This window comes from Hippocampus guttulatus, chromosome 4, assembly GCF_054856545.1.
Source record: "Hippocampus guttulatus isolate MCC_2025c chromosome 4, RoL_Hgut_1.0, whole genome shotgun sequence".
Classification (NCBI taxonomy): Eukaryota; Metazoa; Chordata; class Actinopteri; order Syngnathiformes; family Syngnathidae; genus Hippocampus; species Hippocampus guttulatus.
Genome location: NC_141264.1, coordinates 26,748,733 through 26,773,135, shown reverse-complemented (window position 1 = coordinate 26,773,135; position 24,403 = coordinate 26,748,733). Strand labels below are relative to the sequence as shown.

The window sequence follows — 24,403 nt, the reverse complement described above, 5'->3', positions numbered from 1 at the left end:
ACCCCACCCCAAAAAAAAAATCCATCTTGAAATAAAATCACATACAAAAAGGAAAAAAAGTTAGTTTGCGTTGAAAGCTTTTATTGTGAAAAGACTTAGAAAAAAAAAAAAGTTCCCATCAATGGCGCGCGAGCAAACCACGACAGCACCGAAGAGCGAGCGGGCTCATGCGGCGCCGCGGCGGGAGCAGCAGCAGCAGCAGCAGCCGCGGCGCAGGAAGTTTTTGAAAAAGCGGCGGAACTCTGCGTTGAAGGCGGTGTAGATGACGGGATTGAGCGCGCTGTTGACGTAGCCCAGCCACGTGGCCACGCTCATGGCAGCCGGCGGGATCTCGCACGCCTGGCAGCGAGCGCGCACGATGTGCAGCACGAAGAACGGCGTCCAGCACAACAGGAACACGCCTGAGACACCCCCAAGGAAAAAAAAAAGGTCAGAATGAATTCCAAATGTGCACCTGGGACGCAGCAGAGCGTTGGAAGTGAACGAGCGTCGGGTGTTCAAAACGTTTTTTTACTCGCAGTGTGAAAGGGGCTTTCGACGCTAACATTTCAGGAACAGCAACATTTCACGCTGGCCCTCGCATCCGAGCAGTTTACACGCTGTAATTGGCTTTCGGGATTAAGGCGGGGCAGGATTAGCCGCCGCATGCTAAAGGGAAGCACTTCTCCGCATTAGCGCTGCGCTAGCCGCTATTAATAGGCGCAACTTTTCCCGCCGATTTGTTCCGCCGCCTGAACACGCAAAGATGGCGCAAGGACACGGACGAGGTAGTGTCGCCTCGACCGGCGGTGTGAAAAGCGCTCGCCGCACAAACGCCGTCCCGTTACTCAGTAAACTTGAGTCGCGTGGTGGCCACGGGCCATCGGGCCGCTGTTCATGTTGGACCCCGAATCTGGGAAATGGGCCGTTTTCCACGCAAAAGCTATCCCGCCTCTGTTCCAATCAACCTCCGAAAGCAAGAAACGACGGCTTTTATGTCAGTCCGCGATCGGGGGGGGGGAGTGTCAGGAAACGGTCAAGTTAACGTATTGCTGCGTACCTACGACCACAGGCAGCACCTTCATGGCCTTCCTCTCGCGAGTGTTGATCTTGGCCCTGCTCCTGCGCCGAGGTTGGGGGTTGAACTTGACGTCGGCGAAGCTGACCGTCGGCGCTCGTCCCGAGGACGGGGGAGCGGCGGCTCGGTCGGCCGGCTCCCGCTCGATGACGGGCGGCAAAAGCGGCGGCAGGCCGGCCGAGGGCGGGAGCGCGGCGGCGGCGGCGGCCTCGGCGTTGGCCTGCCGCAACTGGCGGCAGGCCTGGATGCTGCTCCTCAGCTTGGCCTTGCGCGCCTCCTCCCAGCGCCGCAGGCCGCGGAACATCCCCCAGTAGAGCAGCAGCATGACGGGACACGGGATGAAGAAGGAGCACACGGACGAGTACAGCACGTAGTCGGCGTTCTCCAGCTTGCACTCGCCGGGGCGCCGACCCGCCACCTGGTTGACGCCCAGCATGACGGGGGAGGCCACCGCCAAGGCCAGGAGCCACGTGGCCGACAGCAGGACGGCCTGCCGCAGGTCCACGTGCTGGCGGTTGTAGTTGAGCGGGATCAGCACCGCGATGAACCTGCCGCCGAAACACAAGGCCGAGCTTGTTCACCGCCCGATGGCAAAACGAAGCTTCGTGAAGCGCCGCTGAGACTCCTCGACGCGGCGCTCCCGCTTTAAATGGGAAAAGGTAGGAAAAATGTCTTTGCAATTCCGCTCCATCTTTCAACCGAGAGCGCCATCTCGAGGAGTCAAAAACGATTGTCGGATTCACCTGCCGCTTTAAGAGGGGGCGGGGCTGCCACTGACAGGTGACCGTTCGCGCGTCGTATAAAAAAAGCAGCATCGCATTACGTTACGTTAGTGAATACACTCGCTTCGTCGAGGGATGGCCCAACGGTAAGCTACGCGTGTGCTTTTCTTTCCCAGGTATGTAAAGTTAGCTTTAGGTTCGATCACGATCGGTTGCTTTGTTTGTCTGCTTTGCATTGTGTCCGTTGTGCTTTATGTTTGCCGCATCGCTGTGCGATCGCAGTCGGTTACCGTTCGCAAATGTGGGCTAAAGTGTTTGTAGAACAATGGTGTCTTTATTTAGCTCATTTTTTGCATCGTTGTCATGTTTGTCCAGCTGCAATTTGATGTTTGAACGAAGTCAATCGCGTCGCAGCTGGGCTCAATCATGCCCGGCGCTCCACTTTCGGGTTGGACCTTTCGGGACTTGTAGTTCTTTTGTTCGAGTCGACTTGATATATGTTTTGTAATGGATGGTTTCTTGCGTTTTAAAATACTGATGACGATAATAATACATAGTGAAATCATGGTTGATTAAAGTATTTATCAAATTGTATTGTTAAAATAAAAGTATTAATGTCGATTCTATACGTATTTACATCGTGATGAAGAAATATATTCTTTTTTTTTTTTTTACTGCATTTGTGTACTTTAGGTAATTACCTGCTTCTGCAACTACTTTTGTTACATCTGCTGCAAAGTGTTCCAATAAATGTGTACAGAAAGGGTGATGCTTCCATGCTGACCGACGATCCCTATTCAGAGCGCCGTGAAAAACGCAATTAACTGAACAACGATCACGAGCGCTTCATGAAGCTTCAGTTGTCCGTCGGCAGTATTCGGGCTCGCCAAACGACAACGCAAAGCGGACGGACATGTTCATCGACGCAATAACATTATTTTGACATCTAAATAAAGACTAATCGTATCGATTGTGGACGGATGGAGGCGCTTGTTGACATTAAGTGGTTGGTGCACTGGTGTTTAGTATTCATTTTGATTTCCATCAACCCTCTGTAGGAATTCCACGAGCGCTTTGCTTTTTCCGGTTGTTTTTTTTTTTTTTTTGGGGGGGGGGGGGCGACGGCACCACTTGTACAATGGCCGTTAGCTTCTTTTTGCGCTTGGATGGCAGCAGTGGTAATTCCGCGACATCGACGCCGGCTTCATTAGCCCATCGATGGCATTTCCTACCATGCGTCAGCATTCGGCGAGCGGACATTTGGAATCGACGATTGCAAATGTTTTATGTTGACTTTGACGGCAAAAAATAAAATAAAAATCGTCCAGACGATAGCTCGTGGGGGGGGGGGGGGGGGCACCGGAACGGCGAGGCGGGCGTACCTGTCGACGCTGATGGCGCACAGGTTAAAGATGGAGGCGGTGCACAGCATGACGTCCATGCTCATCAGGCCGTCGCAAACGCCCGTGCTCAGCGTCCACACGCCGTCCTGGAACTGCAACACGCGCAGGCAAGCAAGGTGACGACCATCGCAACGCACAGCGCCCACTAACATTCGGCAGCATGGCCCGAAATGGCCCATCGGCTGCCTTGACGTCATTCCCGTTCAAAATCGGGACTTTCTGCTCCATCTTTCCAAACGGCGCCTTTGAACACTAAATTGACAAATTCGATTAGTTTGTCCGCCTCCGAAGCGAGGCTTTGACTTTAAACACCCCTCAAGATATACGAGTGACAAACGAGCGTCGTCGTTATTTCACATTTCCCGCATTTCCCCTGCGCCTACAACTCATGTAAAAAAAATCTCTCTCTCTCTCTCCGTTTTTTTTTTTAACATTTTGGTAGCAAATCCAATGGGCGGCTTTGGTGAGCGAAGCCGCCGGTAAATGAGACAAGACCTCGGAGTAGACGAAGAGGGGCAGCACGAGCACGGCCAGCAGCAGGTCGGCCACCGCCAGGCTGACGATGAAGTAGTTTGTGGTGGTCTTGAGGGCTTTCTCGGTCAGCACGCTGACGCACACCAGCGCGTTGCCTCCCACGATCACCGCGATCAGCAGCACGCCCAGCAGCAGAGCCGCCACGTTGTGGCCCCGCACCGAGGGAGACGGCGACCCCCCGGGGGCGGCGTTGTCCGTCATCTCCGTCCTCTGCTGAGCCCCCCTGCCCCCGGCCTGGGGCTCTCATGAGGGACGGCGCCGCCGGAAAACAAAACAAAACAAAAAAGATCCACAAAGCGCTCTCGGTGGAGGACGAACCGGAGGAAAAGTGTCCTTTCAAGATCCGCCGGCGTTGCTGAAAAGAAACATTTTCAGACCAAAAACAAAAAACCTCCTCTCTCGGCGGCGGCTGCGTCTGGCTCCGAGTCCGCCGAGGGCACCGGGGCCAAATGACACAATGAAAGCCGCTTACCGGCGGCCTTCCTTCGGCAACTTCGGCTCGTCGACGCGCGCTCACGCATGCGCAACGCGAACCACCTCACGTGACCTGCTTTCACGTCGGAATTGACCGTCTCGCGTGCCTCGATTGCACCTGCGCTCTTTTCTTTCGACGGCCCAAAGTCAAAACAAGTTTATTTTCATGCTTTTATTTTTATTCAACTTTATACTACTACATTTGCACCATTTCTTAGAAGAAGAAAAAAAAGTTTGGAGACATGAGAGCATGACGCTATTAATTGGAGACGACGAACACGCGAGCGCGCGCAGTACTGTACGTTCACAGCAACGGCAAGCGGCCGCAGGCGCATTCGCAAACATTCTCCCGCGTCTGTCCCAAAAAAAGCAACGCCGTCCTTTGAAGGCGGTGCGACATCAGCGCAAGCCGCAGCCGAGTAGGACGTGAGGCCTGAGCAGTTCCAGGATGGGTCCACGGGGGGCGCCGGCGAGGCAGTGGGCCTCGTCGGCGTTCAGGCCGCAGGAGCGAAGCGTCGCCAGGGCGTCGGCGAAGCGTCGGCGCCCGCCGTGCGCCGTCATCACCGCCACGCTGACGGGACTGCCCAGGACACCGAAACGCCTTCGCATGGCGCCGAGCTGTGACCAGAAGCGCTGGGAGGGGGGGGGGGGGCGTGCATTTTGCAAAGAAGAACCGATGCATCGGTGAATTCTGAACTCGTGCGGTTTTCAGGAGATGAGTTAGCGCGTCGGTACCTGCGCGGACTCGGCGGCCGCTGCGGCGATGACGTCGTCGCCGCACAGCAAAACTCTGAGTTGCTCGGACGGGCCCGACCAAGTTCGATGGCCCAGCAGCGACGACGGGACGCCTGCAACACGTCGCCGCCCATCGCCGGCGCAAAGTCAGAACTCGGCCAAGGCGCAACTTTCGCACGCGTTTGGTTAGCGGTGAGCTTTGAGTTGATTCAAGTCAAAGAAAATGTGTCACTTAAATATTTTTAAACAAATTCATCATGAGTGTGAAATGAAAAGATTTTGTTTTCGTTTCTTTTCATGGAACTTGAGCCAAACGTATTTTGCCGCCTGTGCTTTTTTCAACAAAATTTGGAAAAATGCAAATCGGATTTTATTTTTTTTCGTCGACGTTTTCTCATTCACGCAGGGAGGTGTCGTCATAGATTGGGATTTTATTTCTGCTTTCCAGCAAGTTGAGAAGAACTTTTCAAGTTGAATAGAGTATCATAATTCTTCGAGGCGCAGGTTGTAGAAATACTGTACACCATTTCAGGCAACATTACTTGTTTTAAAGTCAATGTCACCCGTTTTATCGACGGATCATTTTGCTGACTTGAACTCGTGTATCTATCATTTGATTCTTTTTTTATTTCCAGGTCCGTTTTTTCCCCCCCCCCTGCTGTTTTGTCACTCCACATGGTGGTGCCCGCGGTGTAGCCCTCTGGCGCCACCATCGGGACAACGCACCTCTTTGCCACACCAGCGCCACTTCCTCCGGCTCCGTAGACAGGAACAGCTGCACTTGATTTTCAAGTAAACTCTCCACAAAGTCCTCCCGATCCGAAAAGCAGAAGCGGCTCACTTCCAGACCTGCGAGTGCCGCGCAGCGAGTCAACGACAACAATCATTTTCTTCCCAACTCAAATCGTCTGCTTTTTTTTTTTTTTTTTAGGGCGATTGGAAACATAAAGCGGATCAGATAACGGATTGATGGTTGATGGATGTGTGCGTTGACTGCCCCCCCCCCCCCAAGACCTACCGTAATGTTTGGTGCTGCTGACGATGCGAGCACTCTGCCGCTGCCGTCGCTCGTCGGTGGTGATGAGAAGCACGTCAAAAAGCAACGACTCGGTAGAATTCGCTTCCACCAGGTGCCGATTCACACTCTGCAGTGCCTAAAAAATAAAAAAAAATGTTGGAGGACAAACTTTCTTTTCCAGCCCGTCAACTCCCATCGTGGGTTGTCCCCGCACCTGCAGCAGTGGGAAGGCCACGCCCACACGGTGCACTTCACCATCGTCGGCGTCCTCCAGCACGGCCGAGCACGAGATGGCCACCACCAGCGCTTGATCGGCATCTTTCTGCAGAAACATTAGTTTCGGTTTTAATCACGATAATGAAACACAATTTTTTTTTTTTAAAGCACAATAAGCTTCATATTATTTGTTAGTTTGTTTCTTTGTTACCATGAAGTGTTTTCAAGAGGGTTGCATCATAAAACGCCAGAAGATGACGTTTTATTTTTGGACATATTTATTTTTTTTAAATGGAGTTGTAAAAAATAGGAAGTCCTTCGTGCGTGCGTTTGTGTTTGACTTTCGACTCCTTTTGCCCCTTTGAGTGCGCGTGTGTGTAAATGTGGAAATGAAGGCAGACATCGAATGAAAAGAAATCGTTTGACTTGTCCAATATATTTTCGATTGACAATTATATCAGCTCAACAAGCAGACTAAAATTAAGGCCGATTTCTTCTGACCGCATGCCCTGTAGTGGAATTCCGTTCGCCCTTCCCCTTTGTATCGAACGATTAGTCCAATGTTTATTTTTCTTTTCCTCCAGGTGTGGTTTGGGGTCACATGACGTTTTGGGGGCTTTTTACCTGTTTCACGTCAACGTTCGCGACGGTGGAGACCATCTCCGCCTCCCTGTCGACTCTTTGCCGGCGAAGGCAGGTTAAAAATACACGAAAAGCAGCAGTGTCGCCGCTGACACCAAAGAAAATAAGAAAATGGTGAGAAAAGTTGCTCCGCATACGGCCAAAAGTTCACTTCCGCCTTTTCTTGCCACCTCGTCGTCTTCCTCCTCCTGATTGGTGGATGACAATAACATTAGCTGGTCATTACCGCCACCTATTGGCTCTCAATGAAAACGATTGTGCTCATGAAAAATAATTCAAACGTGTTTCAAATTCATCACTCATAAATCGTATCGCTCCACGTCACCAGAGTTTAAAAACGAGTAAAGTAAAAGGAGCTCCTTAAGAATCTCGCACGATGACGTTTCCCACTTTTCAGAGCGTAGCCACGCCTACGAGCTGGCGTGTTGCTTGCCAACTAAACAAGTCAAACGGCAGTGTTTGCGCTTGGTTGCTAAACTTCTTCCACAACCGATTGCCTCGCCTCGGATGAAGGGACCGCCGGCTCGAGAGCGTCCCGGTCGGCTTGGAACTTCATCGGGGTGCCGTTGCGGAGTTTCCAAACAAGTTTGCTTCGCAGACGCAACTTGTTCGCTTTGGAGCAAGCAACATTCTTCAGTTCAGGTGTGTCCCGTCTTCGTGAGCTCAAACGCGATTGGCTTGTCTGTCACCTTCAGCGACCACACTATTAGGTACACTTTTGCTCCCGTTTTGATTTGCGCCACGGTCCACTTTATTAGTGTGCGACTGGCGACCAAACTATTGGGAACGGCTCCAACAAGAAACGTTGCGACCTGTCAATCATAACCGGGCATGTGCGGCTCCCGTCTTGGGCTTGGAAAGCCAAAACAATGGGCACACATGCTCACTGATCATGATCCGTAACTCTTTCTCCCGCTCCTGTCGTGCCAACAAGCAAGCGGGAGATAGATGCTTGTACCTTTTAAACGGAGGCTTTGGCAGAGGTTATCCTGGCAAAAATGCACAACGCATGGATGCAGAAGAGGCTCAAGAACAGAACCCTGCGGAACACCGTACGGGAAACATTTAGCTACAAAACTCTTATCACGTTGCTCCCTTATTACGTACCCGAAGTGAAATGCCCCCCCCCTGCTTTCTGCAGAAGTCAGCGGGGGTCCAGGGAGACGGCAAGCTGCGGCACGGGGCGGCGTCGTCGGTCGGGCCGCGTTTCACGAGGCTCAACCATGCGGCGGCGCCTGGAACGGATCCGGAATTGGGGCCACAGGCGGGATGATATCGTGGATCTGTCGGAGTCGCCCGACATGTCGGATGCAGAATCCAGCGAGGAGGTGCGAAACGCAACGCGCAAAACTCGCGCGGCTGCGCCAAGGTTAAAAAAAGTCTCAACTGAAGGAGGGTGAGAGGTGAAGCCTGCGGCACTTGGCCGAAAGAGGCCAACGAAAACCCGCTCCTGTTTCTTATGCAATAAAAAGCATGCGCGTCCAATGTTTTTTTGAAACCAATGTTTCAAATGACATGGCATCTCTTCCAAATGGATCTTTCAACCGAAACATTTTCTCTTCCTCCTTCACGGTGTTTTTTGTTTTTTTTTGCCCTTCCCTCAAGTTGTTCTGTGTCGATTCAGGTCGTTTCAGCAAACGTTTCGGCATCTCAAGAGGAATCCAAATCGGATCTGAATGAGATGAAAGGACACCTGGAGATCGCCTTGTTGGAGAAGCATTTTTTACGTGAGCTGCGTTTTTGAGTGAATTCATTCATCGCTTCATTTTGGACGATGTCACGTGACTCCGATCGCGCCGCCTTCCAGAGGAGGAGTTGAGGAAACTCAGAGAGGAAGAACTCGGCATGGAAGCGCTGCGTCAGGAGCTGGAGCGGGAACGCTGCAGGAACGTGGAACTTGAGCAAAAGCTCCAAGACATCAACGACGGCAGGTCTGCTCACACCTATCGCGTAATTTTCATCAAAAGATGAGAAAACAACTGTCAAATGGCCACTTTCAACCCAAATGGGAGATTTTTTTTTGGGGGGGGGGGGGGTGTATGTACAGCCGTGGCTTGTGGAGACTTTTTTGTGGATCCACGCGTGATAGACACGCCTAGCAAACTTCTTAAGTGAATGTGGCATCCTGAACGGAATTTAAAAACAACAAAAAAAGTCCAGGGTAATTTTATTCCAGATGGACGTGCCTTGTAAATGTCACGTTGCAATTTTTTGGGGCGGCCATTTTTGTTTGGCCGTCACTTTGACAGACTCGACGAGTCGGCGTCTGTCACTCCAAAAGCCCCGCCCCCTCCCGACATCACCACCACCGCCCCCGCGAAGGAGGACGCTTACGGTCGCTTCCAAAGATTGCTTTCCAAGCACGTGGGCGTGGACTTTGACGACTTCCACGCGCGGCCGCGGGAGGAGGCGCCTGAGCCGGACGAGCCGCTCAGTGCCAGGAGGTGAGCCGGCCGCATTCCCCGAATTCTCATTGGAGAACTTTCTTCTTCGTCTCGCTGATGACCGCATTTCAATGTCACTCCTCCGCAGGCTGACGGAAAACATGAGGCGGGCCAGTGAGTCACTCGAAGCTTTTTTGATGCAAAATGTGCGCTCGATCTCGCAACAGCGAAAAGCGAGAGTGCTGACAACAGCGCGTCTCCGTTTGTGACAATGACCGGTTTGAAGAAGATGAGCCGCGAAAGGAATGAAAGACCGGAAAAGCAGAGTAAATATGATGGCAAAGAGAAATGTCCGCGGCAGCGAACGGAGCCATCTTTCCACAGCGCCCCCCCCCCCTCTTGTGGCCTCCAAAGCAATCCAGCCCCCCCGTCTTTGTCTTTTGCAGAGAGAGGACTGAGGCCCGTCACCAGCTTCCTGCGCGACCTCTCGGCCTTGTCCGACTGGTATTCCGTCTACACCACGGCCATCGCCTTCACCGTGAGGCTAACTCAATGCCCGATGCTAATAAGTCGTGCCGAGATGCTAAGTGGACGCGAAACGCCAACTGTCCGCACGTCCACCTGCTGTCCGACAATAAGTAAACGGGCCTTGCTCGGCACCGGAAACAGGGTTCTTTTTTTTAGGGGGTGGGGGGGCTTGACTGAAAAATGAAGAAAAAAAATGCGAAAGGGTCTTCGTTTGGGGCTCGTAGCACCGCCTTAGCTCTGGTATAAGATAAGATAAGATAAGATAAGAAAACCTTTATTAGTCTCGCAATGGAGAAATTCCCGATTCACAGCAGCAAAGTTATGAAAGGAAGAAGTAGAACAACAAAATATCGCAGCTGCTGGAAAGGCGGCCACTCTCGCGGCGCCATTTTGAAGTCAAAATAACAAAAATAACATAGCGCCACCCCTAGCTTGCGGAGGCTAGCCGCAAACTGGATTAGAACCCGACGCTCGCTCGTTGCTCTGTACTCGTCGAGCGCCTCGACGCTAACAATCTCAACTGCTCTAAACTCGAGGGTCTTTTCTCCACGCTAACCGTCGAATGCTAAATGCCATCCGCCGAGATAACCGCCGGCTGCCGGACATAAGTCGATAAATGGTTGACGCTCTCGGCCGGATGCTAACGGCTAGATGCTAAAAGTGAGCCGTGCGTGTCGCTAACAGATCTACATGTACGCCACGTGGCGCGGCTGGACCATCTCCGTGTTCCTCTTCCTGGCTGTCCTGCGCCTTTCTTTGAACTACCTCATTGCCAGGTGAGCCCCCGCCCGCCCCGCTCCTGTCAGCCAATTGTAAAAAGGCAACAAAATAGCATTGACGTCATGACAAAAGTGCCCTCCGTTTCGTGCTTTCATTTCAGGGGCTGGAGGATCCAGTGGAGCATCGTTCCGGAAGTCTCAGAGCCTGTGGTAAGCGTGTGTGTGTGTGTGTGTGTGTGTGTCAAGATGATTGACAGGTGTCAATATGCTCCCTCAACCTTCGACAGGAACCTCCCAGAGAAGACCTGACCGTGTCGGAGAAGTTCCAGCTGGTTCTGCACGTGGCCCAGAGAGCTCAGGTGACCTCGCTCAGGCGCTGCCGTTTTGCCCGGCGGCCGCTTTTCAACGCGCGTTGCGTTTTGTTCCCCTCCCTCCGCACAGAATATCTTTGGCAAGATGGCCGACATCCTGGAGAAGATCAAGAAGTGAGATTCTCCGCTCAGCTCGTCATCCGCGTGCCGCCGGGGTTAACGGGACGCATTCAAAATAGCGTTTGTGTGCGTGTGTGTGTGTGTAGTCTCTTCATGTGGGTGGAGCCTCAGTTGACCAAGAAGCTGTACGTGGCTCTGTGGGTGTCCTTCATCGCCTCCTGCCTGCTGCCTTACAAACCGCTGGGATTCATCATTGGCACGATCTCATTTCTCTCGTTCACGCGCACGCGACGCGACATTGCGGAGCGGCCGCACGTCGGCCGATTGCCGACCGCCTCTTGTCTTCTTCGCCCTCAGGTGTGTTTGTGGGCATCAAATTCTTCGTCATCAACTTCATCTTCAAAAGTTGCCCCAAACTGCGTCAGCGCTACGACACGGCGCACATCGTGTGGACCGGCCTGCCCACCGACGTCCAGATGAGGGAGCGGGCCTGCAACTCCGCCGGCAGACGCGTGAGTCCCGATCGCCTTTTTTGCGGTTGTTTCGCCGATGACGTACCGCGACTCGCCCACGTCTCGAGACGCGCCGGGTGGCAACCGGAGTTTGTTGCTAGCTAGCTAGCCGCTGCGGCGTAAGTCGCGGCCGAGCTTCTGTCGACCTCCCGACTCCCCGCAGGAGGTTTTGTGAGCCCGTCAAAGCTCAGTTTTGCTCGTCGCTGTTTTGTCGGGGCGCGAAATGCACATTTTTGCCTCGCAAAATGCGACACAAAGGCCCTTTTTTTCCCAGCCTTGCATCTGTGACGTGAAATGCGTTCGTACGACATCATTAACTCATTCACTCCCAAAGACGTTTTTAAACGTCTTTTCAAACTTGGTCTAGAATTGGCTGCTACTGAATGAGTTAATGTGAAGAGTGAGGGTTTTTTTTCCCTACGTTTTAGCCCACCGAGTGTTTTGTGCCCCGCTTGCGCCCTTTTGCTTTGGTTGGCTTTGGCTTTTGGTGGCAGAGCGAGATCCGTCAGCCCTTTCTTTTGGCGTTTCAGGCTCCCGGCAGCGGCGACGACGGAGGCGGCGGAAGTCGATCCTACAGCACCAAGCGGGGAACCTTCCGCGAGGTCTTCAACCTCCCCGAGAGTGAGCGCCCCCTAGCAGGTAACGGGAAGGCGAGCGCGCTCTTGTGGCGTCGCGTCTCGGCTAACGCGAGGGCCGTTGTTGTCGTCGCGTGTAGCGTGCGAGGGCGGCTGGCGCTGCTGCCTCATCAACCGCGACAAGAAGACGCCGGCGGACTACATCCGCAACGGAGTCCTCTACGTCACCGACAAGTAAGGCCGCCGTGTTGCGTTTTGTCGAGACGCATTTTTTCATCACGCCGTCGTTTTGCAACATTTTAAAAATGGATTTGATGCCTTTTGGCCCCCGATGCACACAAATCTCCATTTTTAAGCCACCCAAATGACGATCGTGATGATGCCGATTTCTTATTTCAAGAAAACACAAAAAACGATTTGATGTCATTTGCATCTTCTACAATGCATGAATATCTGCCTGTTATTTGTTTTAGAAAATGCAATCATTCAAAAAACGTTTTTCCTTGTTATGCACACACCAAGTACATTTTTAGCCACCATTATTATTTCGGGGGTTATACTGTATATAAATATTTTTTGGAGTAACAGTGTTGCCCTTATTTTTTTTTTTTTTTTAAATGTCGCCGCCTTTTCCCTCTCATGACTTTCTTCCGGCTTCTGATTGGCTGAAACGCATTTCGGCTTCCAGCTGTTGTTTTTCGTCGCACTTGTATCCCGAGAGTTTTTTTTGTTGTTGTTGTTGTTGTAACGACGCGGCCCCCGTTTTCTTTCTCGCCAGCTACTTGTGCTTCGAGTGTTCCCGCTCGTCCTCGTCCAAGAGGGACAAAGTCATCAAACTGCTGGACATCATCGACATCCAGAAGGTGCTCGCTCGACTTCCCCCTGCAAAAAAAACTAACAAAACAACTTTTTGGGTTGAATTTTGTTTTGTCCCCCCCTCGCAGTACAAAGTGTTGTCCGTGCTACCTGGCCTCGGGATGGGCATCTCCATAGCAACGCCGTTCACCCAGAAGGTGAGAAATGCACACAAAGGTCTCCGCCCCCCCCCTCGACGATTGTATTTTCACGAGCGTAAGGCGCACAGAAAAGTCTTCAACCTTCTCCAAAATGGACGGCGCTTGGTCGCCGCGGTAATGGGGCGAAACGACCAAAGTCGAGTGGCGAGCGGCGCTTTCCTCGGACCGGGAGGCGCCACCGTTTGGGAACGGCTCGCGGACGCTCGGGCTAAGGCGTCCGCTCGCGCGCCAGTTCCAGCGGACGCGAAAAGCCGCCATCGTTTCCGAGGAAGCGCACGGCAACGAGACGGACTCTTGACGATGACGCGAGGGAACCCGCCGTTTTTATTTCGGAGACGGAAGCGCAGGACGCGAGTCGATAAAGCACAAGCCAAGTCCGTTTTGCTCCCGCTAGCGTGCATGCGTGCATGCTAGCGTCTTTTTTAAAAAAAAAAAATTTATGCTAGCGTACGTATGACCGTGCCCGCGTCCTATAACGCGATGCGCCTCGCGAATGTGTCAAATACGGAAGCGGCGGCCGTCACGGACACGACGGGCCGCCGTATGGTCGTGAAAATGCCGTCCGTTTATTTGACGTGGTCGATAGTCTTGCGTCATTGAGGCTTTTCTCCGCCTAAACGTGTTCAACGATTGATGGTCAATAACAACGCTCGTTTGAAATGAAAACCATTCCAAAGGTCGTCCAAATAAAAAGTCATTCCCCCTTTTGAATTGGATTGTCTCCGATGAGACTAAAGGTTGAATGATTTCGTTGAGGTGTCGTTTCGTTTTATTGTCTCGACTTTGTTTTGATCCTGCGTCGAAATGATGGACTGTGATCTTTTGATTTTGTCATAAAATAATACTCAAATAACAACGACAATAATAGTAAGAGGTGTGTGTGTGTGTGTGTGTGTGTGTGTGTGCGCGCGTCACTCAGCCGCTGGTGTTTGGAACCATGACCAATCGGGACGAAGTCTTCGACGCCATCTCGGCCCAGCGCAACCTGGTCGTCGCCATGGAGACGGCCGCCACCCCGCCGACGTCGTAACCCTTCCTCCTCCCGCGCCGCTTTTGCCGGCAGGCGGCGCCGCGACCGAGCCATCGGCGATCGGCCGCGTGAAAGGAATCGGTCCCGAGGACTCGTCGCGACAGATTTCCCAAAATGCGCCACATCAGCTGATCACGGCTTGTCACGGCGATTGAATGGCCGGCAAAGGGGGAAAAAAAAGGATCAACATGACGCTTTTTTTTTTCCAATCGATTTTAGGCTTCTTGACGGCTTTTGCGAATCTTCTTTTGATGTCGTGTTTTTTACGATTTCATTTACGAGTGCCTGTTTAAAAGTCCTCGTGGGGTTTTAAAGTTTTTATACATGTTGAAATGAGACGTGCCTTTCTTTTTTTTTTTAAATTTAATACAATGGCTCTTTTGAAACCCTTGCTGGCGACTGTGTTTTGTGTTTTGTTTTTTGTGTTGGTGCGCTCTCGCTTCTGCCCTGTTGGTGTTAGCGGTTAATCCATCATCGATCAGGTTTAAAACTTGCGCAGTAGGCCGCAGAACCAAGTCCAAACCTTTTCCTGTGTATTTTTTATGAGCTTGCATATATCGGCTTATGTAGAAGTTAAAAAAAAAAAGCTGTCCTTTGATATTTGTGCATAACAACTCGCTCGGCGAGTGACCAGCTAGCCTTGCTGCTGCTCCCGCCATTTTTGGAGTTACTTCCAGCTTTGACTTGATCCTCTGCGTCGAGAGGCGCCAGATCAGGATCGCCTCCTGAACGCCTCCCTGGTGAGGTTTTCCGGGCACGTCCCGCCGGTGGGGAAGACCTGGGAAACGCTGCCACGGGCTTCCCCGCTAAAGCCGCGACCCCCCCCCCCCTCCCCTCCCGCGACCCGACCCCGGGTAAGTGGCAGATATTGGATGGATGTTTTTCTTGACTTGTGTGTGACCTTCCTATCTTCCGTCACGGAGAGCCGACAAGAAGCTACGGGTCTACTCTGGCAGTTTTTGGCATGAGCGCCGAGTTTATTTTGAGGTCAAATCAATTTCCGTCCCCCCCCCCAAAAAAAAAAAAATGATTCAGACTTTGATGTATTTTTCAGGTCTGTCATACAGGACATCGAGTCAGTCATGCGAAGGCTCCACGACGGAGTTACTTCTGGGATCGCTTCAAATGTAACTGGAAAGAATCTACAACACAGCTATCAAAGTCAAGGCCCGGGGGCCAGATCTGGCCCGCCACACCACCTTATGTGGCCCGCGAAAGCAATTCAATCATGTCAAGTTCCATGACGCTCGCTAAAGTCGGAACCAACATTTCAGATTGTCATACGTAATCCACAATAACGGTCATTATTCTTGATTTCTGATTGTAAAATTGAGTATTCCCAAAATTGATCGCGGCCCTCCGAGGGAAACCGTAACTACAATGCGACCCAGGAAAAAACGAGTTTGACACCCCTGATCTACAATGTGTATTATTTATTAATTTTTTTCAGAATGATTGAACATGGACATCTGCTCATATTGAATCAACAACGCGGTCATTTGCGACGTACATGAAATGTATTTGCGCATCGGGGACTCTAGCGGACAGCTGTGAAGGGGTAAACATTTTTTTTTTCTTCCTGGCCGCTGACCTTTGCCTCCCTCGCAGAAAAACAAAGGGCAGCTCGCGCCTGATTACGCTGTACTTTTTGAACACGTTATCTTCCCACCTGCCAGCTTGTTAAAATGAGTCTGCTGATGACTGCTACGCGATTTGAGTTTCAGGCGTCGTTCGTTCGGGCTTTGTTTTTTTCCGTGTGCAGTCACACCATAATAGTCATCAGCTTTTATTGCTTCCCGCCGCGCCCTCCTCAAAGGTCGACGTCCAGAACGTCGTCACCTTCCGAGTCCTCCGCCGGATCCTCGAACCTCACTCCCAAGCCGCTGTCCAGGTCGAGCTCGGCCAGGGTTGGCTGCGAGCGTTTAGCGGGGGCGGCGTCGTCGTCCTCGTCCTCGCTGTCGTCCGCCCTGCTGTCGGGAATGATGACCACCTCCTCCTTGGCGTCGGGGTCGATGTCCTCCTTGAACCATACGGCCTTGTAGCCTTCCTCCAGGCGGCGTTCTTTGGTCAGGATGGGCTTCACCTCCTTCTCCTTGTCCGAGCTCGTCTGGCTGATGTTGTCGGCATCCAGGAGGGTGCCCAGCGCCCTCACGCCGGACGTGAGGGCGGAGTCGTCCGCCGGCCCCTCTTTTACCACCGTGACAAACGGACCCCCGGAGCCCACGTCGTCGTCGTCGTCGTCATCGTCGTGCTGGAAAGCCTCGTTGGTGTACTGGACGCCCTGCTTCTCGCCACCTAATCCCTGGCCCACCTGCGGAGACAAAACCATTTTCAGCGGTTGGCGAGATGGCGATATCCCCTTTCGCGCAACCGCCAAAGCTGTCTTTTCCCGCTTTGTCCGTAGTCAAACCACAAAGTGTCAGAGGCCGGACAGTGACGTAAGAAACGCAAGAGCGGAAAGGCGGGACCGGGGAGTGAAGTCAAACGCCCGCAGTTCGAAAAGTGGAATTCCAAAACCGCACAAACGTGATGATGTCCTGGTTCTTAGGTACGTTATTGGACAGCGAGGGCAGACTTGACTCACGGAGCTTCGGAAGACGCTGGCTTCGTGGATCTTCCTCCAGTCGGCTTTTCCCTTCTGAAGGTGGCAAACGAGCACTCCGATGGTCACCGCGCAGACGAAGAGAAGAACGCCGAGGGTCGCCCCCAGCGCGGCCATGTCCCCTGGCCCGAAGCCGCCCGGCGAGATTGGCGCCTTCTCTGGAAGAAAGAAACGTCAACGGTCAATAACCGCGGACACGTGGCTCGAGCCGCTGTGAAAAATGGCGAGGGTAAGTTGAACCGCCATCGACTTGCGAATCTCCGGTTGCCTATCCCTACTAAGGACTGCGCGACATGGAGCATTAGCGTGAGCTTTTGGTTCAATATTCCCGAGTCAGGCCAATCACTGATCCTGATTAAAACTTGAATCCAAAAGGCCTTTTTTGGTCTCAGTTTTGGGTGTGGCGACCACCATTTCTGCCTCTGCTGTTTTCCAGCAGGCAGCTGAACGACAGATGAAGCAAAACGGTCATTGCCAACTAAGACGAGTCCAGTTACCATCATTTGTCGTTTGCAGAGTAAATTCAGGTAAATTCCACACAGAAAGGCCTAGATCGCAACCCCTGAACTTCAGAACTGCGAGACAAACGTGGTGCATCCGTCCATCCGTCTTCGATACTTTTTGGAAAAGAATTATCCTGTTCACGGACCCGGGTAGCTGATTTGGGCAACCCCCCGGACCAGTGGTCCAACAACCAATCGCACTCGCGTTCACACAGTGCCCGCGTTGGAACTGAACCCACGCTGCCTAAGGAAGTCATGTGAAGGAAACACTAATGACCCGGTTGGCTAACCTCTCTGGCCAACCAGATGCCAGCTAGTAAGACAAAATCCATGACCACCTGTGTGAGGGTCCGCAGGGCTGGTGGGACCATCGGTGACCAGTGGCGTCACCTGCGATTCTGTGGCGGTGGCGGCGGTGGAGCTACTTTCACTCGTGGCAGTGACACCAGATGAGATGCCGTCCCCGGTGGAAGTTCCGGAGTTAGTGGTGGACTCCGTACGGGCTTCTGTGGTTGTGCCCTCAGTAGAAGTGCCAGTGTTGGCGGTGGACTCCATTGTTTCAGTGGTTTTGCCTTCGGTGGAGGCATCGGGGTTGGTGGTGGAGGCATCGGGGTTGGTGGTGGACTCTGCCTGATCTGTGGTTCCACCCTCAGTGGTCGAGGGGCTGGTCACGCTGTCGGGAGTGCTCGAAGGCAAAGCGGTGGTGGTGAGACCTGAGAGGAGAGCACATGTGAATCTTAGGGGGCGGGGGTGGGGGGTCTGTCACCATCCATCCAGCGCCACGATTCAGCCCCGCGACTGTCCGCCAATCAAATGGGGGAACGTCGTCCTGAGTCGGCTAAATGTGCAAGCTTTGTGAGAGTGCCCGCTGTTGTTTTTCCACTCATCTACTTGTTTTTTTTCCCCCTCCTCGTTCCATCCTAACATCGTCTCCTGGCTTTGTCCTCTACTAATTTCATTCGCGTCTTTACTGTCCTGATGTTCTCACGCCTGATCAGATCCATCCCCATGGATCCCAAAGTCCGTCAACTATGTCAGCTCCAGCTCTGTCCCCAGTCTTTGTTGTTGTTGGTGCTCCTGTCTTCAAACCGTAAACATATGGCTGGCCTCCCGACGGTCCTGTGAACCTTCACCTGTACTCTCTTCTCCGCCTTTTCTCCACCGCGTTCATTCCGCCAACTTCTGGACCTCCTGCAGCTTCTCCACCTCGACTCCGCGTAAACTCACCATTCCGCCCTCCTCCTCTTCATTCGCACCTCTACTCGACTGACCTTCAGTCCTCGTCTCTCCCGTGTTTCTGTCCGCTCCTCTCATTTCTCTTCCGCCCGGTCCCTACTCTACACCGCAGATCTGCAAAGATTGTCGTGAACGGAAACTCCTGTGGGACCTTGTCTGTCAGTCTGCCCATCACCGCAGCAAAACAAGAAGGGGCTCAGAGCTGATCCCAAAAGAAAATGGAGGATTCCTCTTGAGGGATTCGGATGTGACAGTCCAGAACTGCTGACAGCAGCCCACACGGCGGGTATGTCTACCCCTCAATTTCTGATTTGTTGGGATTTTCCCCGGTTTGTCCAGGGTGTTTAACTTCCCCTGTTGGCCACCCTCAGCTGGGAGAGACTGAACAGGATCAGCGCTAGGAAACCGACGGATGGTGACACCCCTTGGATTGGATGGCAAGTCGGGGCACGGCAAGTTTCTTTGTGTCCCACTATGTGTGTGCAAGGCAAATCCTCACCGTGCTTTGTGGGGACCAAAAGATAATTCAATGAAAGAACGAAAGTCCAGATGAAATCCCAACAATCGAGTGGGATCGGTAAAACGACAACGCACGTAGATTGACCAGGAGCTATAAACAAATGGTCAAAAGAAGAAGCAATCGGGTCTCCACTGATTGAGCTGAGTCTGCAGACTTGTTTTGTATTCCATGAGCATGTGTCCAAAACATTTGACACCTGAGACGGTCAGTGATTTCCAGACCAGAAGGCCCATTCCACAGCCGCCAGTGGAAAGAGTCTGGAGTCGCCGTAAGGTTTGATATCAGTTCTTTGCCTGGCACGATGCCAGAGACGTTTGGCAGCTTCCCAGAGGTACAGTAGCCGATCATAAGTCTGTGTATTTTCGATGCTCTTCTCGTCTTCTCGATGAAGCCCATCACCGAATGAGGCTAAAGTTAACGGCTCCCGAGAACCTCAGTCATGTTCAGGGCTCGCTCCGTGATTCTTGGCTCAAGAGGTGAACTCAGCAACAGAGCCTAGCGGCGAGTGACCGAGTTTGCGGGCACAACGCTTTCTTTCAAAAATGCAGCGTGCGGATTTTCGGCCTTGAAAAAGGAAAGGTCACAGATTTCAAATCGAAAATCAAGTTGCGTCCGATGAATACAAAGATCAAGTCGAGTCTTTGGTAGCCTTGAGCTATATACCGGAGTCCATGGTCCTGAATTTGGGTCCGACTCCATCCGAGTCATGTAAACACAGTCCCCCCCACCGCTGCTGCTTTGACATCTATGGTTGCCCCATGTGACAGGAGGTCTTCTTACCTGATTTCACCTCCACAGAGAGCTGCGCTCTTACATTCTCCGCATTGGACGTGTCCACCGCCTCCACCTGCAGGGTGAGGTTGGGAGTTTAGCCAGACGACGGCTGCGCTCGTGTTCCCGACCGGGCTTTGGGTTGGGGTAGCTCACTTGCAGAGAGAGAGTGCCCTCCGGGAGATTGGTGGTCATGAACAAGTAGCCGTTAACGATGGAGAAGTCCTCGCTTCCGATGACGCCATAGACGATGTGAGGGTTTATCCCCTGGTGGGGCGGGAAGAGGAAGGCCAAGTCAATGCGTATGGCTGACTCAAACTTAAAAACGACGACAACATCAACGAAACAGGTACTCAAGTGATGTACAGAAGATACCGGAGCAATCTCCTGAAGAATAGCAACGGCTCAAGAATCAACTGGGCTTTACCCCCACACTGGCGTAGTCCTCATCCAAGGCGATGATCTGAAGCGGCTCGTCCTTGTTGGTCGGGTCTGTCGCCATGGCGCCCACTGAAGCGACCACACACTGGTACTCGGGCCTCTGGAATCGCGGTATGTGCAGGCTCTTCACCTGAACGCTGACTGTGAGGCTGGTGGTGGCAAACTGAGAACTGCTTGGCGTCTGGGCCGCCTGCCGGAGAAGAGCAAACCCCCAAACAAGTTTTTCACAATCAAGTCCTGACCCAAGTTTTCTGCAGTTTTTTTTTTGTCTTCATTGATTGAACAAAAAAACAAAGGAATGAAAATTTCCGCCAAATCAAGGTCCCCAACGTAGGCCTACTAACTCCAGCTGACTCAAAAGTGACAGGTAGCACTGAGAAGGACTCACCAGAACTGTCAGACTGATGGTCCCCAAAACGTCGGCCGCCTTCACCATGCTGACGTTGCCGGTGTTTGGGTTGATGTCGAACAGCCCGTCCTCATTTCCTGGTCCGGACAGCAGGATGTGACCACGGCGGGGCCCCGGAGGCGGGTCGGAAACGTGAATTAGAACGGACGCGCGTCTTACCGCTCAGGAAGGAGTAGACGATGGCCTCGTTGATCCCAACGTCTCCGTCAATGGCGTGAAGCGGCCCCGGCTTCAGCGTCAAGGGCTCGGCCTGGTGTAAGAACAGGATCCGAAACCGAATCAGACGAGGACATGCGCTAACATTCCGACCTTCGACTGGATAAACCAGTCAGTCGGAGTAAGTCTCAAGTCTCCACCATGAAATTTCAAGGAGCTCCAAAGCTACTGGGGCAAAAGCAAGCTAGTCAAGCCGTCACTTGGCTTAAGCAAGTCATACGGCCAGTCGAGGCGTCCGATTTAAGGCCAACGTCGGCCGGAAACCAATAATCAGCCCCGATGCCGATAGGTGACTTCCTCCCAGCCCTTGGTCGGGAGTCGAAGGGTGTGACCTTTAATGGAAAGCTTGATCATGAGAGGAACTCGCCTCCATTTCGTTGAGGTTCACCCGGCCGGTGTAGCCAGTGTTCTGGCAGACCACGCCACCGGCCACTGCGTGTTTGTTGCAGGGCTGGAACCAGGGCGGTCTGTTGTCCACGTCCACCACGTTGACTTGGATGGTGGCGGTGGCGGTGAATGAGACCTGGCCGCCGGAACCAGACAACGGCGTGTCCTTGTCGAAAGAAAAGGGATAATCTGGCTGAGGACATCCGTGGAGAAAAGGCGTCACGTAATGCCCTTCCGACTTTGACGTGAGTCACCCGGTCATACGAAAAAAAAAACAACCAAACCAAAAAATGGATATGAGCTCGACCACCGTTGTCAGCATTGCCGATGACCTGGCACGATTGCAACGTGCACTCAGCTTTTAGCTCGCTAAGACTCCACTCGTAAGTGCAGTGTTGACTCGACCTCAGGGTGGTCGTGCTCCCGGAATATTCGCTTGAGTGCAGCGACCAGTTAATCGCCTTGCATTTTTCTTCAACCGATTTTCTGTAAATCATATTGAACGGCATTGAAGTGCCGAGAAAAACGGAAGAGAGAACCCCCACGATTGTTTTTGAACTGCCTAATCCGAGAGAGCAACGTTCAAAGTCACGATGGGCGACCGAAGCTTCATGAAGCACTTGTGCGATAATTTTTGACTCCTCTAGATGTCACTCTTGGTTTAAAGATGCAGTGGAATTCTAAGACATTTCCATTGCACTCACTTTTATATTTAAACCCGAGCACCATCGAGAGGAGTCAAAACAAAGAACACAAGTGCTTCGTGAAGCTTCGTTTTGCCATCACTAGTTGTTGAGCTCAACCCAACTCCACTCAACTTTATTGACATAGTGCGTTCACAACAGCTGCAGCTGTCCCAAAGGCGCTTACAGAGCACGCGACAAAACACTCAAAGGCTGGTGATGCAGCCTCACCTGAGCGTACAAAAGCATCTGTACGCTTTGTACTTTGTCGTAATCCAGAACGTTCTGGATGACCAGTTGCGGGTTTTCGGGCGACGCCAGTCCAAACCAATTCTGAAGAAATACAAAACAAACAAACAGAAGAAAAAACAGGCTGAAATACTGAAGGACTCGGGTAGAAGAAGAACGTACTGATGCCGATGTCAGCCTGTAGAAGAGCGTCGTGTCCTCGTCCAAGTCGGTGGCGGGAAATTGCCCAAGGAGGGTCCCCACGGGCGCCAGCTAAGATGCCAAATGGGAACCAGTTAGCGTTGGTTTGCAAACATACGCAGGCAACCGCGAAGCACTCACCTCCTTGACTTGGATCTGGTACGTGTCCTTGGGAAAGATCGGCGCATTGTCGTTCACGTTTTGCACAAGTACCAAGATGATCAGGGTCAACTGAGAAATCATACTGGATTGATTAGTGGGGTGTGTGTCATTGAGGAAGAACGTTCTCATTGTTTGTGGCGCTTATATATTTGGTCCAGAAAGATGAAGGAACATAGACCATGTTAACTACAACTAAAATCTTAACATTTGTCTTCTGTTTTTATTGTTCTTCGTAAGTCCCAGTGTTCCGTCACGGGTGCTATTTTAAGAACAGACCCGTGGGCTGAGGGGGCAATGCACATTAAAGAGCAAAAAGGCAAGCCTCTATTGCCTCGCTCCCTCTTTTCTCCTCCCCCGTCCGTCACTGCTCATCCCTCCCCTCTCTGCTAGAAGTGGCGGAAGCGAAAAAATATCAAATAAAAGCACGGGGCTTAATTAACTTGAAAGAGACGGCTCTTTTCTTCAACGCTGCAAGCAGCCAATCATGTTGTGTCCTGCTCAGCTCACGACCGCTGACCGACCGACATCATGAGCCGTCATTGAAAACGTGAAAACCACGGTAAAGCGTCCGACGGAGCGTAGGCGGGAGGGAGGTTGAACGCTTACCTCGAAGCCCGTTTCCGTTCTGCACTTCACCGTGACCGAGTGACTTTGGCCCGTCTGCAAGCAATTGGAGAAAAAAAACCTGAGCTTATTTTATTTATTTTTTTGGCAAGCGCTCAGCCGGTTGTCGCCTGGCTGTCGGCCGAGCTCACCTCATAGTCCAGAACCGCTTTGGCGATCAGCCGGTTCCCGTCCAGAGTGAACGGGACGTCGGCGGAAACCAAGAAGGCCGTGACCCCGTCCGCTACGGTGATGGTCTCCACCACGTCGCCCACCGCATTGTTCTCATCGACGTTCACCGACGTGCGAGCGTTACAAACTGGTGATAGATGGGTTAAGCACGGCGTAAGCCCACCGACGTGACGTTTTCTGCCATTTGAAATTTGTGAGTTGGAAAAAAAACTTTGGCACGTAGGTTTGATGTTACATTTTTTTCCTTGGTTTTTTATTTGTTTAGTTTTTTTCAAGTACCTTTTTTAAATTTTATTTTGGATCATTTATTTTCAGATTTTTTTTTTTCTAAAATATAACCCTGAAAAGAAACCAACCCTCCCGGTGAAAATCATTATTTATTTTTAAAGCCAAAAAATGTTTTTCAGGCGACTAAAATACACTTCTGTATTTACAAACTCTAAATAAAGGAATACATGTCTATCTAGTTTTGGATGCTCTCAAATTTCAGAGGCAAAATCGGAAAAGTTGAGGGAGTCATCAAACCCCCCAAAAGCAGGTTTCCAAGCAGAAAAGATATTCCACCAAAAAGATTGATCTGAACAAAAATCCCCCCAAATGACACCACAAAACACCAATTCATGATAAAAAGATATTGATAATAATGACCCAAAAGATATTTTTGTTTTCCACAAGTGAATGCCACATGCTCATGTCATGAATCCTATTTTTTTAAACGATTTTTTCCCCCCTAAAGTTGCGCCTAATTAAGTTTTTCGATAAATTATGGAATGAGACCTCTTGTTTTGTTTTATATTTCACCTTTTGCCTAAACAACCCCCAAAAAGACAATCAGCCTTTTTGTTTTGTTTTTGGACTGATCGTGTAAACGCATGACTTTATGTCTCAAAAAGCTACTTTTTTTTCCCTGACGGGGTGGCGGGGACTTTTGTTGCAAATTCATTTGAAGAAAGACTCTTTTGGCAAATGCGATCGATGTCCGAACTTTGGCTCTGTGACATGTATCCGATGAAGCAAGCCATCTGAGCGGGACTCACGTTCTTGGGCTTCTGCGGCGGGCAGAAAGACGAGCAAAAGCACCAAAAAGAAGAAGCAGAAATTCTTGCTGGCGTCCATGTCGGGTGGCGCGGTTCTCTTCTGGCCACCGTCTGCTTATCGGCTGGCCTTTACGAGCAGGGTGGACTTTTCCCCGCCATAAATGTTTTTGTTTGCACAGTCAGCTGAGACATTTTATAACATATTCATGTGTTTTT

The 24,403-nt window shown here is 51.7% G+C and overlaps 4 protein-coding genes across 7 annotated transcripts; 1 reads left to right on the top strand and 3 right to left on the bottom strand.

The window, feature by feature from the left end:
• Positions 1-60: 60 nt before the first annotated feature.
• On the bottom strand, positions 61-4,228 carry LOC147207033 (D(4) dopamine receptor-like). The gene is made up of 4 exons (XM_086108543.1): positions 3,678-4,228; positions 3,162-3,274; positions 1,040-1,605; positions 61-401 (listed from the first exon to the last, which is right to left on the bottom strand). The coding sequence occupies exons 1-4, from the start codon at positions 3,915-3,917 to the stop codon at positions 166-168; spliced, it is 1,155 nt and encodes a 384-aa protein (XP_085964669.1). The 5' UTR covers positions 3,918-4,228; the 3' UTR covers positions 61-165.
• A 119-nt stretch (positions 4,229-4,347) lies between these two features.
• Positions 4,348-7,111, bottom strand: LOC147207032 (cytosolic 5'-nucleotidase 1A). The gene is made up of 6 exons (XM_086108544.1): positions 6,784-7,111; positions 6,158-6,265; positions 5,944-6,079; positions 5,652-5,774; positions 4,926-5,038; positions 4,348-4,823 (listed from the first exon to the last, which is right to left on the bottom strand). The coding sequence occupies exons 1-6, from the start codon at positions 6,934-6,936 to the stop codon at positions 4,590-4,592; spliced, it is 867 nt and encodes a 288-aa protein (XP_085964670.1). The 5' UTR covers positions 6,937-7,111; the 3' UTR covers positions 4,348-4,589.
• Positions 7,112-7,149: 38 nt separating this feature from the next.
• Positions 7,150-14,388, top strand: LOC147207031 (GRAM domain-containing protein 4-like). 4 transcript variants are annotated; one of them, XM_086108537.1, is made up of 19 exons: positions 7,155-7,443; positions 7,736-7,853; positions 7,943-8,129; positions 8,426-8,528; positions 8,609-8,732; positions 9,051-9,245; positions 9,334-9,359; positions 9,632-9,723; positions 10,398-10,489; positions 10,594-10,642; positions 10,720-10,791; positions 10,874-10,917; positions 11,010-11,119; positions 11,221-11,375; positions 11,906-12,014; positions 12,091-12,184; positions 12,729-12,813; positions 12,895-12,963; positions 13,886-14,388. In XM_086108537.1, the coding sequence occupies exons 2-19, from the start codon at positions 7,750-7,752 to the stop codon at positions 13,994-13,996; spliced, it is 1,821 nt and encodes a 606-aa protein (XP_085964663.1). In that variant the 5' UTR covers positions 7,155-7,443; positions 7,736-7,749; the 3' UTR covers positions 13,997-14,388. The 4 variants fall into 4 exon arrangements, 2 of the variants coding, with proteins under 2 accessions (XP_085964663.1, XP_085964664.1); XM_086108538.1 differs by lacking the exon at positions 7,736-7,853 and having other exon boundaries at positions 7,156-7,443; XR_015100640.1 differs by lacking the exons at positions 12,895-12,963; positions 13,886-14,388 and having other exon boundaries at positions 7,150-7,443; positions 11,010-11,048; positions 12,729-12,783.
• Positions 14,389-15,806: 1,418 nt separating this feature from the next.
• On the bottom strand, positions 15,807-24,266 carry cdhr5b (cadherin-related family member 5b). Its single transcript, XM_086109794.1, has 15 exons — positions 24,188-24,266; positions 23,111-23,277; positions 22,962-23,015; positions 22,335-22,424; positions 22,176-22,265; positions 21,996-22,097; positions 21,062-21,247; positions 20,638-20,728; positions 20,458-20,555; positions 20,056-20,259; positions 19,785-19,895; positions 19,638-19,704; positions 17,440-17,814; positions 16,581-16,756; positions 15,807-16,307 (listed from the first exon to the last, which is right to left on the bottom strand). The coding sequence occupies exons 1-15, from the start codon at positions 24,264-24,266 to the stop codon at positions 15,807-15,809; spliced, it is 2,391 nt and encodes a 796-aa protein (XP_085965920.1).
• Between the last annotated feature and the right edge of the window lie 137 nt (positions 24,267-24,403).